General features: G+C 35.1%; 1 protein-coding gene across 1 annotated transcript in view; it reads left to right on the plus strand.

Annotated features, from left to right (window-relative positions):
• TMPRSS15 (transmembrane serine protease 15) overlaps window positions 1-18,262 on the plus strand; it is a 113,328-nt gene that overhangs the window by 25,558 nt on the left and 69,508 nt on the right. The window contains exons 8-11 of the mRNA XM_021679286.1: window positions 4,020-4,128; window positions 8,934-9,040; window positions 11,605-11,745; window positions 12,696-12,845. Coding sequence (XP_021534961.1) covers window positions 4,020-4,128; window positions 8,934-9,040; window positions 11,605-11,745; window positions 12,696-12,845 — 507 coding nt within the window. The remainder of the gene's footprint in view (window positions 1-4,019; window positions 4,129-8,933; window positions 9,041-11,604; window positions 11,746-12,695; window positions 12,846-18,262) is intronic.

Here is an 18,262-nt window from a genome sequence, read left to right on the forward strand (position 1 = left end):
TTGAACTTTTAGTAGTGTCATTTCTACATGAAAGCTTGTGTCCATTAATCTACATTCACAAAAAAATTAATATAAGATTATTTTTTCTGTATGAAATCTACCCTTGTGCATGAGCGCGCTTTCTCTCTCTCTCTTCTCCAGCTGTGAGCTCTAATTCTAGTGTTATTAATAGAGTCACACTAATGTTGACTTCCTCACATAGCTCCCTTTTTTAGTCTTTAGTTATTTAGGTTTTATGCAACTTATAGCTGACTCTAGCTGAACCAAGGCTTCTTTAAATTGTTTTTCTCTTCTGATTAGAATGGCATCAGCAGGAAAGTTCACTTTTTAGCTAACCTGTGAGAAGGAAAGCTGCTGACTCACAGCCTTTAGACCGATGTTCAGACCTATTTGGAAGTTGTCAACTGTCTCCATAGATCGTTTGCATGCCTCTATATACGTGCACGATAGACCTCGATGGATGGGCATAGATCATGCTTGTTTTATATATCCTGGAGATTTTAAGTACCTGAACAAACACGCAACTAGTAAATATTCAGCCAGCAGAGGGAGCTCTCAGTAGGTTCTAAAAGCGTAACTTTTAGGAATCCCCTCCCATTACAGGCAACATTTCAGAGAGCTCAGTAAATACCTGATATTATTTGACAGGCTCGTTTATCTCCCCTTCAGGATTTTTTTCTCATGTTGCACTGTAAAGCACTATGCAGTCTAAAAAGTTATAATCCTGAACACCCAGTAATCCTAGTTATCCATGGCTGGGTTAGATCTGTCCTTCTGAAAGGCTATCCCTCTTCATTGTCTTGCATAAAATTCAGTTCTCCAGAAATATCCTGAAATTAAATGCAAGAATGTATGAGAAAGCCCCTAGAACAAGCCTATATCTTGAAATAATAATATTTTGGCATTCTGAATTTTGCTATTATAAGTAGTTCAATACTGTTGTAATTTTATTTTAAATGCCTTCAGGAATATTCTTCTTAAGAATACTTTTATCCTCACATGCAAGAATTCCCCCAGTGGCCCTTTAGAGCAGAACTTGATGTGCAGATTATCCATTCCCACTAAAACTCAGCAACTTCATAAACAACTGGAAAAATTGATCCTATTTTTTAGGATCGGCTAAATACTATGATAAACAATCTTAGCAATTTAAGACAATAACAGTTTGTTGATCATGTCATGGTCCAAGGAAGAGGGCAAGGGGATGCATTCTGTCTAGGTATTCAGGATGCCAGTTACTTCACTGTCCCCTCTGTCTCCTCTGTCTCCAGTCCTCCCCTGGATGCGCTGCAACCCACTGACAGACAAGGGAAGAATGTCACAGAAGGTCTTTTTAGAAATCACAACTGGAAATAAACACAATTACTTCCACAATAGTTTAATGGCCAGGATCAGTACACATGGCTCCATTTTTAAAAGTGCAGTCTAATGACATGCCCTGAAGGGTCTGAAAAAGGGTATAACAAACCTACAACAATCCTGCCACCAGGGACACAACTCAGGTTTTTGGAAAACTATGAATCTTGTTGTACAACACAGACCTGTTGAAACTTCCCCCAAAAGATGTAGTGAATGGGTGTGAAGAAGGGAGGAATCACTGAAATGTTACGTGATTTACAAATTGGTTTTATAAATTCTTAAACCAGTCCTGTTTTGTGCCCTTTTTACTCTATCAGTTTTGCTTCCTCCTATTTGTTGTAGAATGTTATTGCAAGTGTGAGCTATTCTAATTTTAAGAACAATGAAAATGATGGAATTATTTAAAATTGCCTGTTTCTTCTTTTATTTATAATTCTGCACACACATGCCTTCCTCCCTCCCCCACTTTTTAGTTCATAGAATAGATGATAACATCATGATAGCTCTATATATTGAGGTATCGGTCAGGATAGCCTTGTATGCTCAGCAGTAAGACTGTCTGGTTTGAATTGTCACTAATAAGCTGGGAGAACGTTGGCTAGTTACTTAACCCCTCTGTGCCTCACTTTCCCCACCTATAACTTTATAAGATTGTTGTGACAATTATATTAATACATCCATAATAACTTCAGAAGAGTAGCTGGCACATAGTAAACACACCATCAAAGCTAGCAGTTAATATTAAGACATAACTGGCAGGATTGATTGCTCTACTTCATTAAATACAAACTATTTACAAGAGTAGGAGACTTTCTTGCACTGCCTGTGATCCTGAAGTCCATGTTTTTTGTTTCTGTGTTTTTTTTTTCACAAACAGATTAAAAGTCTCCATATATCACCTAAAATATAAGCAGACACTATTTTTACTTTTACAGTCATTGAAGCTAAGGGATTGATTGTCCCATTTACTTGGGGCATGGTCTGTGGTGGGCAGAGAGTTGAGGGTAAAAAAAGATTTCCTTTTACAACTAGGATATTACTTAATTCTGCATTAAAAAAATCACATATTTTACTGTTTATCTTCAAATCATACAAATTCTCCTCAACTGTCCTCATCTGTTTGGGGAAGTATTACACATAAAGAGATTCAGTTCTCTCAACAAGCCCTGATACTCTCCACTTCCTCTCCCAAATCTGTGATGGATTTTTCAGTGCTTAGTCCTTTTATCTTGGATTATCTTTTCTGTTCTCAGTTTTTGTTGTTGTTTATTGGTTGTTTTGTTTTTTGTCTTCTGCTGGGAAATCAGGCATCAAGTCATAATCCAACATTGTGAATTCCTAGGCCATTATTTTTAAATAGACTTTAAGTCTTACAATTTACATTCTTACAGTCTTACAATCACAAAGTCAATTCTTATCCTTTTTAAAAAATACCAAAACTAGCAAAAAGCCCACCAAAAACAAGAGAGTTTTATGAAAATTTCTATATGCTGTTCACTTTTTCAGTTTTTTCTTTTGTCCTTATAAAACATTAGATGTCATATAATAGCATGTATTTTATAACTTGACAGAAATACTGTATACTGTTACATGGGATTTTCCATCCATCCATTTAGGATTAGCTTATTTTAGCTCTCAGATTCCAAGAGCAGCAATTTAATTTTAACAAATTTCTTTAATCTCCCTACCCTCCATCAATGCTTCTGGCCTATAAGGAATTAACAACCTGCCCAGAGGAAAAGGACACAGTCTAGGAGTAGTTATTTTAGAATATGGTGTCAACAGAATCAAGTAACTAAGTATATAGAAAATAATCTAAGAAAAATTAAAGATTGTGAAAATAAAATAGGTTTTATTTTTTTGACGCATAATATACATAGTAACTGTAAAGGGGACACAAAAAGTAGTGAGGCATGGCTCCTGGTTCATGCCCTCAGTATGATTCTAAACTAGTTGGATATTATTCAGATATAAGTTAAAGACAACTGATTATACATGACATCAAAGAGAACTATATGAAGTAAACTTGCTACAAGAATTAAAAGAGGAAAATGAGGAATCATGAAAAGTAAAAGACATGTTCAGGAATATTGAATGAAAATACTGAGCTAGCAAATTCATCCAAAGAAGCAAGAAGTTTACAAGATGGTGGAATAGATTGGGTGGATAGAATTCACCACAGGCCACCAGCAGCACACATATCATTTTCCTGGCCATATTCTGATCATCTTCAGAAGGACATAGCATGTAAGGCACATATTTGAAATTTACCTTAACTCCAATTTAATGGGGAAAATAAGGCCAAAAAATTAGTAGCTATTTGTCTAAGTTAGAAGTTTATAATTCAAATATATGTATTTCCTTAAAAATATGAAAAAATACTAAAAATGCAGCTTAGGTATGAGTATTTAGAAATAGAATGCTTTTCTAAAGGAATCTATGGTGGGTTATGTACACGTATTTGAAAATAGACACTAGATTTTAAACATGAGATCTGATCTACTCGCATTTGATCATTTCAGTTTTGTAAAAGGGCCTCATACAGATTCAGTCATGAATGTTCTGTGAAGTGTTCATTAGCCAATTTGAATCCCATTTCATATGAGAAAAATTTTCCAGGATTGTTTTTGTCTAACATGAATTCCCATCTTTTTTCACAGCTACAGCTTGTGATGGAAGGTTTTTGTTGACTGGATCTTCTGGGTCCTTTCAGGCTGCTCATTACCCAAAGCCTTCTAAATCGAGTGTTGTTTGCCAGTGGATTATACGGTAATATATCATCTTCTATTCCCTGTTTTTAAGTCATTAAGTCTTTCTCAGATACAGTACGTCCTACCACCTTCAGTAGTCTATTTTTGAACAATCATTTTCACTAGCTATGAAGCAAAGTCTTCCCAACTGATAACTTGTCCAAGAAGCTTCTCTCTCATTCTTCACCTTTACAAAGGTGTTCTGTGCTGTGGATAATACTGTCTAATAAATAGGGCCATCACTGAACTCTGCAGCAGGTCTTTTTGTCCCCCTATGATTGGCACAGATTAAGTGCTGCCAAGGTGAACAGCAAGCATTTATATCAGTATATTGCAATATATAATATTCCCATCACTTGCATCCTGGCCACAGAAGAGTTCCTTTCTCATAATGTCAGCATCTGTAGGAAAATCTCCTCTGATGTGATTCAGTCATGGCAGATTAAGAGAGGGGACACCCACTATACACATCCTGTTTGCTAGATCTTGAATAACACTGGGATCAGTTACTATGTATTTCAATCTTAATTCAATTCAGCTCTTAATTCAATCCACTAATTCAATCATTGTGATGATCCAAATAATCAAGCTGAAGGCTGATCCACCTTAATGTTTATCTAAGCATTTTTCACACAGGAGTAGTACCCAATGTTCTTTCCCAATATTTCAAAGGAAAATAATTCGTACCCAAATAAATAAAAGTAACACTGAAATAAACTCATTACAACTTTTTTTTTTTTTTAAGTCCAGGACTTCTCACAGTTTCAAATAAGTTAACAAGCAATATAAATCTCAAAAAAAGAAAAAAATCATCTTAAGCCACTGATCGTTTTCCTCCACAAAGCATGCAGAATAAGTGTTCTATGGACTACACTTTGATAAATGACATTCTAATTAGTTCATTTCTCTTAACAGCTGGATGGGATTATGGTTTCCCAATCCAACCTACTGCATAATAGTTCTAATCATTGTGATGACTCACTAGAAAACCAGGGGGATCAACATAATAGCTGATTAAAGAAGGTTACAAGGCAGTGCCAAAAAAGTTCTTTCCAACCATATGATAGAAATGGTCACATAAAGATGCACAGTGCTGTTTACTTGCATAGAAATATCCCAGAGACGAGATGGGATATGAAGGGAAGATTGTTACACATTTACTTGGCATTATTCAGAGAAAGAAGAACATCCCATTCTCTTTAAATAATTTCTGTTTTGGAGCTCAACCATGTGTAAGTTGTTTTCATGCTCTAGACAACAGGTCACTTGTGTGCCTAAGACAAGATTTTTGTATTAAAAATGGCAGCTCACTTGTCAAGTGAAGAATTAACCAATTTGGGGGATACTGTTTCCAATATAATCACATCAAATTTTAAAAGAAGCATTTATAAATGGTTCTTAGCATTGCTCATAAGCAAAATGAAAAATATTCTATTCCTTACTTAAAATGTCAGCAGAAAGCTTTAGAAAAATCTTAAATTACTTCCTCTGAAAATGGAAAGATCATGAATCCTAAATTACTTCTTCATGGCAATCTTTGGAATTTTATTAATACCAAATAAAACAATTTAATTGTTAAATCCACTGCTTAAAAAAGCTCGGTCAAATTTACAGGAACGTTTATAAGCAGAACAAAACAGACTGCCATAATAGTAATATCATTTATGTAATAATCACACTATGTTAATTAAGGGTTTGTATGGTTTTATTCTTTTTACTTCCTTCTCTAATCCTTAATTTTAAAAATAATTTTAAGAAATCCACCATTAGGGGCACCTGGGTGGCTCAGTTAGTTAAGCGTCTGCCTTCAGCTCAGGTCATGATCCTGGGGTCCTGGGATTGAGCCCCGCATCAGACTCCCCGCTCAGTGGCGAGTCTTCTTCTCCCTCCCCCTCTGCCTCCACCCGTGCTCCTGCTCCCTCATGCACACTCAAATAAATAAAATCTTAAAAAAAAGAAAAAAAGAAAAAGAAGAAATTCATTAGTGCAACAATGATTTTGAAAACCCAAAGAATCCAAAATATTACCCTAAACATTGTACTTCAAGATGAAATTATGATTTAATTAATCATATAAACAACCTAAGTATGTTTTCTTCTCAAAACTGATTACTACAATAATGATGCATTGTCCTTGATAGTTTGTTTCTCCTAATGGTGATCAAAGTGGGGATAAAGACAATGATGTTTCCTACAAGATTTGAAGACCATTTAAATAGTAGAGAAATGCCTAAAATGCAATTAAATTATATTTTTTGCTAGACCAGCCCATCCTTGGAATTATATTAAAACTACATTTAGCAGAGTGTCAAATATTAAGAATCTGAGCACTGGAGACAGTCTGTATGAATTCAGATCTGCTCTCTACAGATTCAAAATATGTGATCTCAGGCAAATCACTAAATCTCTTTGACCCAAAATTTCTACAGTCATAGAGTTCAAGATCTCTAAATTCAGCGGCCAAATTCACCATTAAATGTAGTAGTGAATGTAAAGGGCTTAGTGCCATATTCATATATCAAAAAAGTGGACTCTAAAAGAGATTACTAGTGATATAAAAATGCAAAATGCATAAATTATATTTAGAAAAATATTCATTCCCTTCAAAAAATCATAAGAATACCATGTCTAATATTATAAAAAAACAGATACTGTATTTTCTAGTTAGTCTTAACATTTATAAAAGACCACATTTTTATTGCAGGTAAGTTGGCTTTTCTGAATCAGAAGAAATAGAAAATAATATGCACCGGTTTCTCTCTTCTACCTTCAACTTCATATTTTAAAAAAGTAAAAGAATCCTGAAAACAAAAGTTCCTAAGGAGTTTCTCTTGTATCTTTTGGTTTCATAGCTTAAAAATATCACATGAAGAAAAACTCACTATATTCCTGCCTAAAGACACCAAAACTTCAATTTAAAAAACAGAAATCACCCCTGAAGTTTGCTTCATTTCTTCTTCCTCTGTCTCCTTAAGCTTTGATGCTGGACTCCCTAGAGGTCTCACCAGCAGGCTCACTTGCCCATCCCTGAACTGACCTAACAGAGGCAGGATCTGTATAAATGGCTACCACCATATGTCCATAGATGACAAGATCTTATATGTAGAAAATCATCAAAATACACATACATACACACACACACAAACACACAACTAATAAAAAAATTCAACAAAGTTACAGAATACAAAAATCCTTGTAAAAAATCAGTTGTGTTTCCATACACTAACAATGAACAATCCAAAAAAAGAAATTAGGAAACAGTCCCTTCCAATACACACACACACACACACACAACACTCACATAACACAAACACCATATTCACCCCACACATAAACAACACACACACAATTAACACACACCACAAATCCACCACACCCACATCAAACAGATACCACACAATCATACTGCACCTACAGAAAGAAAAAAAAAATAGGGAGAAATCTTCATAACATTGGTCTTCAACAACACTAAAAGCACAGGCAGCTAAAGCAAAAATAGACAAGTGGCATTACATCACCTTAAAAAACCTTCTATACTGAAAAGGAAACAATCAGTAGAGTGAAAAGGCAACCCATGAAATGGAAGAAAATATTTGCAAGCCCTATACCTGATAAAGGGTTAATATCCAAAATATATAAGCAACTCTTACAACTGCATAGCAAAAGAACAAAGAACCCAGTTAAAAAATGGGCAAAAATCTCAAGTAGATATTTCTCCAAACAAGGCATACAAATAGTGAACAGGCACTTGAAAAGTTGCTCAGCATCAATAATCATCAAGGACAGGGCGCCTGGGTGGCTCAGTTGGTTAAGCGACTGCCTTCGGCTCAGGTCATGATCCTGGAGTCCCGGGATCGAGTCCCGCATCGGGCTCCCTGCTCGGCAGGGAGTCTGCTTCTCCCTCTGACCCTCCTCCCTCTCATGCTCTCTGTATCTCATTCTCTCTGTCTCAAATAAATAAATAAAATCTTTAAAAAAAAAATAAATAATCATCAAGGACAGGCAAATTGAAGTCTCAATGGCCATTATGAAAAAACAGAAAATGATCAATATTGGTGAGGATGTGGAGAAATGGAGAAAATGGAACCCTGTGCACCACTAATGGAATGTAAAATGGTGTGGTCACTATGGAATAGTGGAATATGGACTATAGGGATTCCTCAAAATTTTTAAATGGAACTACTATATAATCCAGCAATCCCCGTTTCTGTGTATTTATCCAAAAGAGTTGAAATCAGAATCTCTACGAGATATTCACACTCCCATATTCACTCCCATCACAGCATTATTCACAATAGCCAAGAGGTGGAAACAACCTAAATGTCCATTGACCAATGAATGGATAAAGAAAACGTGGTACATACATACAATGGAATATTATTCAGCCGTTAAAAGAAGGAAATCCTGTCATATGCAACAACATGGGTGAACTTTGAGGACATCATGCTAAGTGAAATAAGCTTTTCACAGAAGGACAGATACCGCAGGATTCCGTTTATATGAAGCATCTAAAGTATTCAAACTCATAGAGACAGAGAGTAGAATGGTGGTTTCCAGGGACAAGGAGAGGGTGAAATGGAGAGTTACTGTTCCATGGGAAGAGTGTTTCAGTCATGCAAGTTGAAAAAGTTCTAGAGATCTGCTGTGTAACATTGTGCTTATAGTTAACAGTTCTGTATCATATACTCAAAAATTCACTGAGTGTCAATCGTATGTCATGTCTTTTTTTAAATCATAATTAGAAAATACATTCAAATTTTAGAATGCATAAAGAGTTGTAACAACCTATTAAGAGGGTAGTAATCTATTTTTTGCTTTAATTTAGTGTAAATCAAGGACTCTCCATTAAACTGAGCTTCGATTATTTTAATACATATTATACAGATGTATTAAATATTTATGAAGGTGTGGGTACAAGCAAGATGTTAAGAGGTAAGTTAAAACAAATAAATAATCCATTATCAAAATGAAAATATGTGGTAAACTCTGAAGTAATGTGTTTTCACTTTGATTTTAAGCTGAATGTGGACTTGAACTTTAAGTTAATGACAGGAAAAAGCAAAACTGGTTCTCATTATAAAAATTAACAATTTAGTGCCCTATGTGATCAATCTTCTTAGTAATAAAATGGTTATGATTTCACATGATCCTTCTCTACTTTAGGTTTTTAAAATCATGTGGAATTTTCCAAAGAAATATAATTATGTCTTTGGTTACTATGCTTTCTTTAACTGTTACTCCCCATAAAGCAAAATTCAGACAAATCCTGAAAACCATTGTTCTCATTCTCTCTAGCATTGCAACTCACAGAATATCTTCCTATTTTCAATATGCACTTGACTTCTCAGTCTCTCGCAGGGCTATTTCGAGTAAAGTGGGTGAAACAATGACTAGCCCAGGATGTAAGATCAGTAAATGGTAGCTGTAGGTGATATTGCTCTTATATAACCATCTGTCCGTACGTATGTGGACACCCTTAGAAGCTGAAAAGAAAGCGGGGAATGAATTAATATACATGGGCTCACTCCGTTTTATTCTGTCTGGTCTCAAAATGCATAGACCTACCTATTCATGATAGCCAACAAATTAAGAGTGAAATTCCAAGAGGAAATAAAATAAGGATGAAGAAGAGGATATAAAAATGGAGTCCAGGGAATAACTAATTTTCCTCACACTTTGGAGGGAGAGTCAAGTGTAGAGCTGACATGAGGTTACAAGTGACACCTATTTCTCAAGCTGCACTTATTTCAACTATTTTGGCTTTCAAATTGCACTTGTGATAATGAAAAGTGAATCCTATCTAATAAGTGTTTTTGATTAAACAGTTTGAGAAATAGTTAAGCATATGATGTATACTTTGTATTGGGTGCTATTAATGTAACATTCACTATACTGGGTGCTGTGTGTGGATATTCTTATTCTATATTTTCAATAACCTGCAAAGTATGCATTACAGGAGAAGGAAATGAGGCCTAAGAGGTTAAATGACTACAAGTTCATAGAGCTAGTTAGTGTTGGAGGCAGAAATCAGACTTAAGATTCTCTGACTTCGGGGCACCTGGGAGGCTCAGTCGGTTGAGTGACTGCCTTTGGCTCAGGTCATGATCCCAGGGTCCTGGGATCGAGTCCCACATCAGTCTCTTTGCTCAGTGGGGAGTCTGCATCTCCCTCTCCCTCTCCCCCACCGCTTATGCTCTCTCTCTCTCATGTTCCCTCTCTCAAATAAATAAATAAAATCTTAAAAAAAAAAAGACTCTCTGACTTCAAACACAATGCAATTACTCATTGTGTTAGAAAAGCCCCTAGTACAAATATAATAGTGAATATACATAAAACAGATGAACTCAAGTAAGTCACATTTGGCTAAAATAAATGGGCCAGCCATTTGATAATCTGCTTATTTCTGTGGTTGATAAATCCAGTTCCTTAAAATTATAATCAACATAAATATTTATATTAATAAACAAATAAGCCAAGTCATATAAATTTCTCCAAGGGCTAATGTGATATTAATAATAAATTTTAGCATACACTAATGACTTGCAATGTGCAAAATAGTATTCTAAGCACTTTAAGTTAGCTCAGTAAAAGCTCCCCAAAACCATATTATGTAAGTGTTTTATAATTTTTACTTCTATAGATGATGAAAGCAAAATTCACAGAGGCTAACTACCAAAAGTGATAGGTGTAAGTTACCCTCATGTTCTTTTACTCCTTGAATACCATGATTTGCCTAAATGCTATTCTCACTTATTTTCATGTGCTTAGATTTTCAGTAATTCATAAGTAAATCTTAGCATCACCAGGCATAGTGATATGAATAAAGCACAAATAACTATCATAAAAAATCAATAAAGAAATTAAATATCCAAATAAACAAAATCTATGAGAGTGTATTTAAACCCTTGAGAATTAAAAATCTGGGAAGATATCCCTAATTTGGCTTAGAGTCAGGACAGAAAAAATGATAAAATCAATATAAAATTCCGTAGGAAAAAATCTTTTACTCACCTAGTATTCTTTTGAAGTCCTACAGTTATAGGGGTAGACAGGCAAAGAAATACTGTTGCTTCTATTATTGCAACCCAAGTTTTAACCATTATTAGTGTGGCATGAGAAATACCTGATAGAGCCAAATTTTTAGTTTTATAACTGCCTAGCTTGTGTGTTTCTTAGAGGAACTGCCTCAATAAAGGAATACATCTTTTCTTTTTATATGTGTATATAGTGTTGTGCGGCTAATAATTAAAAATAAAAATAGAGCTTTTTCAAACCACAAATATGCATAATAATTTGAGGTTTTCTAATGCTTAGGAGGAGAGGCATTTCAATTAAAAAAATCAGTCATAACTAATGCTTTTAGTTAACTGAATGGTATAAGATAGATTGATAGATCAGTTGATAAAACAAACTGATGGATGGACAGAGGATGGATCAATCAATAGATGAATAAACAGATAGATATATACATATAATAGTCATTCTTTTTTTTGTAGCTTCTCTCTGGGAAACCAATCCTGGAACAATTAGGATCTTTTCCAACCAAGTTACTGCCACCTTTCTTATAGAATCTGATGAAAATGATTATATTGGATTTAATGCAACATACACTGCATTTAACAGCACAGAGCTTAATAGTAAGTATTGTTTATTCTTTAGCCTTTGAATCTTCAGATGCTTCAATATTGTAATGGAACTTTAAAAGTAGCAGAACCTAAAATTTTAGAACAAGGTCATAATTTGTCTCATTATGCAAGTTCTTTATGAGTATCTCTTATGTATAGCTCTCTCTACTTGATACTTGGAGAAATTGGGAAATTAGAAAATAGTTCATGTTCTTCAAAAGAATCAAATAACCAATTTGACAAAAATTACAAAGTTTCATATATATGTATATGCATAAAACTAATTCTGAGAATATTCCATATCAACCTAATTTTGACCCAAGTATTAAATTTAGTAAAAAGAGGAGAGAAAAATAGGAGACAAAGTTTATGTGGGTAAACAAAGAGAGGTAAGATGTAAAACTTAAAGAACAATAAGAATAAGAAGCTTGTCTTTGCTAAAGCCCTACTTGGATATAGGAAGAATGTTAATTTAAGACAGTTGACAACAAAAAGCTGGGTTTTTTTTTAACTAAATGGAATGAAACAAAATTATGATGAATAAAAAAAGATTGTGTGCCTGACAGTTATAAGTGTATAGAGGAGCATAGGGGAAGGGAGAGAAAAATAAAACAAGATGAAATCAGAGAGGGAGACAAACCAGAAGGGACTTTTAACCGTAGGAAACAAACTGAGGGTTGCTGGAGGGGAGATGGGTAGAGGGATGGGGTAACTGGGTGAATGGGCATTAAGGAAGACACTTAATGGAATGAGCAATGGGTGTTATATGCAACTGATAAATCACTAAATTCTACCTCTGAAACTAATAATACACTATATGTTAATTAATTGAATTTAAATAAAATTAAAGTAAAAAAATAAGTGTATAAGACAGTATAAGACTAGATTATTTTCATGCAATTGATTACAATTAGTCACAGTGTGGAATAAATTTGAAGTGTTTTCTTTTTTTTAATTCACAGATTATGAGAAAATTAACTGTAATTTTGAAGATGGCTTTTGTTTCTGGGTCCAGGATCTAAATGATGATAATGAATGGGAAAGGATTCAGGGAAACACCTTTCCTCCTTTTACCGGACCAAATTTTGACCATACTTTTGGCAATGATTCAGGTATAATTCATATTTAATTCAAAAATCAAAAGGAAAATGGTATGTGTTGTCTGTTGTTTAATTCAAAACAGTTTTTTCAGATTTTCTTTTTAAAAATAATCATGGCTAGGGCGCCTGGGTGGCTCAGTTGGTTAAGCGACTGCCTTCGGCTCAGGTCATGATCCTAGAGTCCCGGGATCGAGTCCCACATCGGGCTCCCTGCTCAGCAGGGGGTCTGCTTCTCCCTCTGCCCTCTTCCCTCTCGTGGTCTCTGTCTCTCATTCTCTCTCTCTCAAATAAATAAATAAAATCTTTAAAAAATAATAATAATAATAATAATCATGGCTAATAAGTACTTTTAAATGAAAATGCTTAGGCAAGTAAAAGTTTGTATTTAAAAAAACATATTCTTTTACCTTATATATTCATGAAACATTAAAAAGTTCACAGGGGCCATTACAGATGAGAAGACTTGGGTTGTCGCCCTAGATTTGCCACTTATTATTTACTAATTGGACTTGTAGGAGGCAATTAGCTTTTCTGAACTATGGTCTACTTTGCCTTAATTTCATTTTCCAATTATTTATTGTTGGTGTAGAGAAATACAATTGATTTTGGTATATTGGTCTTGAACCCTGAAACTTTGCTGAACTTGTTTATTAACGCCAATAGTTTTTAAAGACTATCTTAGAATTCTCAATATACAAGATCATGCTATCTTGGAATAAAGATCTAGAGATAGATTTTCTTCTGAGGAGGAGCTGACTTAGTCTGTTTAAGCCACTATGACGGAATACCACAGGCTGCTTTGTTTAAACAATAATTTATTTCTCGTAGTTTTGGGGACTGGAAGTCTGTGGTCAGGGTGCCAGCATGGTCAGATTCTGGTGAGAGCTCATCATGGACCCATGTCTTCTCACTGTATCCTCACACATCAGAGGGAGAGAGACAGAGAGTCAGCACTCTCTCTTATATCTTCTCATAAGGTCACTAATTATCTCCCAAACGCCCTACCTCCAAACATCATCATATGGGATTAGAGTTTCAACATATAAATTGTGGAGACACAGCCATCCGTCCATACCAAAAGGACTGTGGATGAGCTGATTCTAAGGCATGGTCCTGAGGGAAGGATTGTAATTTGTAAATAACTTTTTGCGTGAATATTAGAATTAGACTTCAGGTAAGAAAATAATATTGGAAACAATAATAGTTGATGGAAAAGAACAGAAATCATGGGGAATTATCAGGAGATAAGGAAATCATAGTGGGAAGACCACCCATGAAAATCCTGGAAGCATGTATTTATAATACCAAATTAATCACTGAACAGGGAGTTTCCAAATCTAGAAGTAATGTGGATCTTGTAAAGTAAGGAAAATGACAAAAAGGACAGAATAGAAATTTTTGCATTTAGATAATTTTCTTAGGCAAAATTCACCCTACAATATGACTTGTCAAAAGGTTACTGGTGAAAATATGGTTCAATTCAAAAAAATTCATTGCAATCTTCCTTTAACCAGACATGGCTCTAGGCACTGAGCACACAGATCTCATATCACCACTTCCATAAAATCTGTCTAGAAGTTCTGAGTTGAAATTTTCGTTTCCATTAAACATTATAAACACTTCTTTTATTTTTCCTGCCACATGGTATTATATTTTCTTAGTTATTTGTTTCTTTTCAGAAACAAGAAGCTTCATCTTTGAATTCCTAGTGCAGTCTCAGTATCTGAATCTAATTAACATGTAAAATTATTTTTAAATTTAATGAATGAGTATCTACAACTTTGACTCAATAAGCAATTCCTGATTGAGTGAATTATTGACTGCGTGAAATTGTTTGTAACATAAAAATAACCTGAGCACATGTGCACTGTAATTTATTATCAATGGCACTTTTGTTACAGAGATCAATACTCTCATTTTTATAACCTGAAAAGTAAATAGCTGATTTAATGTCAGTTGTGAATGACATCTGGTAAGAGGACATCAAAGAATTCACTTTTCCAGGGCAAAAATGTATCTGACTAATCCTGTTCCTTTAGACAGTGGTCTACCTGGAATAACAAAATTTGGTTCATCACACTACTTCAACTTCATCAAAACATTGCTTAATAAAAAGTGACTACTTGTGATCTATTTTTAATCTATTTCCACAGTTATCAATAAAAGCCTCAGTTGATTAATTCTTCTACTCCTTTATTCAAGAAGCTTTTTTTTTTTTTGAGCCCCAGTACCTATTCAAGGGACTCCAAATATTATCTTTGAACAAAAATAAATCAGATTTTCTGCAATCATGGAACATATATTCTAGGGGGGAAAAAAAGAAACTAAAACTAGAAACTAAGCAATGTGTATGACAAGTAATTACAATTTGTGGATATGCTAAAAGTGAATGAGTGCTCTGAGAAAATATGTAGAGCTTGGTAAGGACAATGGTGAAGGCAAGTGTGCTGAGGTGCTGTTCCAGATTAAAACAGGGTGATCGGATGAGGTCCCATTGAAAGGTGACATTTAAATCAAAACTTTACAGAATTGAAGGAATCAGCCACATAGATTATTCTACACAGAGGGAACATGCAGAACAAAGACTTTAAAGGGAGCATGCCTGACCCGTTTGAAGAAAAGCCAGGAGGCCAATACGGCTGACATGGAATAAACAGGGCCAGTAGAGTGCAGATAATAATGGCTCTTCTATGGCTTTGGCTTTTTCCTTGGTGAAATGAAGAGCTATTGGAGGTTCTTGAGCATAGAAGTGATAGGATTCACACTGGCTGCTAGAATAGTTTATGGAAAGGCAGGAACGTTGTCAGGGAGACCAGTGGAGAGTTATCACCCCACCCAGAGAAGAGGCCACAGGACTTTCAAATCAGTGGGAGCAGATGCACCGAGGTCAGATTCTGGAAATAATCTGAAAGGAAAGACAACAGGATTCTGCTCAATTAGCAGTGTAGAGCTATGAACAAAAATGTGTTCTGTGTAAATGGCCAATCCCATTACACCATACATGTTCAGTATTGAAAATAATGACATGCATACTATCATACGTAGTTAATCTTCTTTGAACAAGTGACTTCCCAGAGCCTGATCCTCTATGGGTAAATTAGTAATCTGCACAGCTAAAGACTAACCCCAAAGTGATAATCACCCCAGCTCTCTGAAGAAGCCTGGCCTAAAACAGTCAAATAATTTGACCATATTTTTGTCTTTATTGTAATAAAAAAAAGTCTTTACCACACTTGGACAAGAGTAGTTAGAGGAAAGTACAGAAAGTGTTTATATCTATTGACTATGACAGATACCTTTTATGTAGTTGAAATCTTTGACGTTCAAATGATCATTTTTCTACTTTTATGTCATCATAATAAGAGATAAAATAATTCCACTGATATCTGAAGAATATAAGTACGTTACAGGAGAAAAAATGGTTTCAGCTTGCCAGCAGATTAAATAACTAGGGAAATAGGATGAAAATGACCAAAGTGAAACAGGTTGAATGTCAGGTGGAGGTTTTAAATAGTTGGGTCGGAAATGGAGTCTCAGGAGAAAGTCCTGTAGCTGGAGTTATTTAAAATGAGACAAGTCAGAGCAGTTCAGAGCCCACCAGAGGCAGTGGTGTAATGAGAATGGATGATAGGATTTAATAGGTTCTCTCCAACTCTCATACCAGTGATTTCATAATCTACCAGACATCCTCCCCCCCCCACCACAACACACACCCAGGGGCATTTTTCTTCCAACCTGCTTTTTTATGTGTCAGAACATCCTACCTCTGAAATCGAAGAGAATTAAATCTCTCCTGCTGTTCCTCTTATCCATGCAGGGGTTTTTTGTTCTTTGCCTTCACTTTAAATGGGGTTTTTTGTTCTTTGCCTTCACTTTAAATGACAGAAAAGTCTAAATGAAACAGAATAAACTTTGAATTAACATTGCTTTAGGGAAGAACATCTAAGCCCCTTAGCTTTTTGGCTCCTTCTAAAGAACTCTCTCCTGGTAGAGCAACGGGCTCCTAAATCTGCACTGTCAAGGCTCAGAGTTTCTCTGTACCTTCTAGAAACAAAGGGAGTCGGTGGAGATGATTGCAATGATACAGGGCAGCATCTTGGGGTGCTCAGAACTGGTTCGTTTGTTCAGAACATTCAGAGAAAATGAGGTCAGTAACATGTGAAAACTTCAGAAATGGAAGGGTCACAAGAGGGCTAGACAGCCCAAAGAAAATATTTCTTTGTTGGCCTTTCTCAATGAAATCATAAGTGTATCTAAGGCTTAGGGGTTAGCACAGTGTAGTAGCAAAGACCATTAAAATGAGACTCTGAAGTCAGCTAGATTTAAACCAGCACTGCAAGTTATCTCTTCTCTCTCTCCACCTTAGGTCCCTCATCTGGGAAGTGGGTTGATGATAATAGGACCTGACTTTAGAGGCATGTTTTGAACATTAAATTGGTTACTATGCTTACCAAAGAAAAGAAAGAAAGAAAGGAAGAAAGGAAGGAAGGAAGGAAGGAAGGAAGGAAGGAAGGAAGGAAGGAAGAAGAAAGAAAGAAAGAAAGAAAGAAAGAAAGAAAGAAAGAAAGAAAGAAAGAAAGAAAGAAAGAAAGAAAGAAAGAAAGAAAGGAAAGAAAGAAAAAGAAAATGCCTGGCACACGACAAGTGTTATATAAATGTTAGGTATTATAACTTTTCTTTTCGTGATGCAAGAGCATTCAACAGACACAAATTGGCTGTGGTGCTCTTTTAAGTGGTAGGCTGGGAGAAAAGTAGTTACATTGCTCAATTTTCAAAAGTATATTAAGTCTTTTAGATAGTTGCATTTCATTTAGCATAGATCATTTTTTTCTAAAATAAGTATGATTTTTGTGTTTTCAAAGTAATATTGTCTTTATTCCCTTATCTTTCCTGTGATGTTGAATTCTAGGAAATGATACTACTTTCTAATATAGATGGCCTTGAATTTGAAACATTCTGTAATCTACCACTTGCAATATTTATCTGCTGGGTTCAGTTAATTTTACGTAGGCACTCACTACCCACAAAATGGTTTATATCAACCTATTTTCTTTGTGAGAGGAATCTCCAACTTTCCACAAAGTTTTACTGCCTCTCCAGTTGCTGCTGTCTCTGTATCACTTCAGCACATGTCCAACACTTCTTCTCCTTAACTGAAGTGTTGGATGTGAAAGGTTAGGTTTGTTTCATGGAGAAATAAAAAGAAAAAGGGATAGAAAGAAGTTGTAAGAAAAACCTAAGCCTCAAGAAAGAGGTTCACTGTATGCTTAAATTAACAAAATAAAATCAATCTTCTGAGTTTTAGGCTGACTCTGAGGTTAATTCCAAGAGTTCTCAAAGACATTTCAAGAAATTTGTAGGACTTTAAAAGAAATTATCATTTGACCATAGAAATTTCTATGTGGTTATAAAAAATATCTATTTAACCA

Source organism: Neomonachus schauinslandi, chromosome 1 (assembly GCF_002201575.2).
Source record: "Neomonachus schauinslandi chromosome 1, ASM220157v2, whole genome shotgun sequence".
Lineage (NCBI taxonomy): Eukaryota > Metazoa > Chordata > Mammalia > Carnivora > Phocidae > Neomonachus > Neomonachus schauinslandi.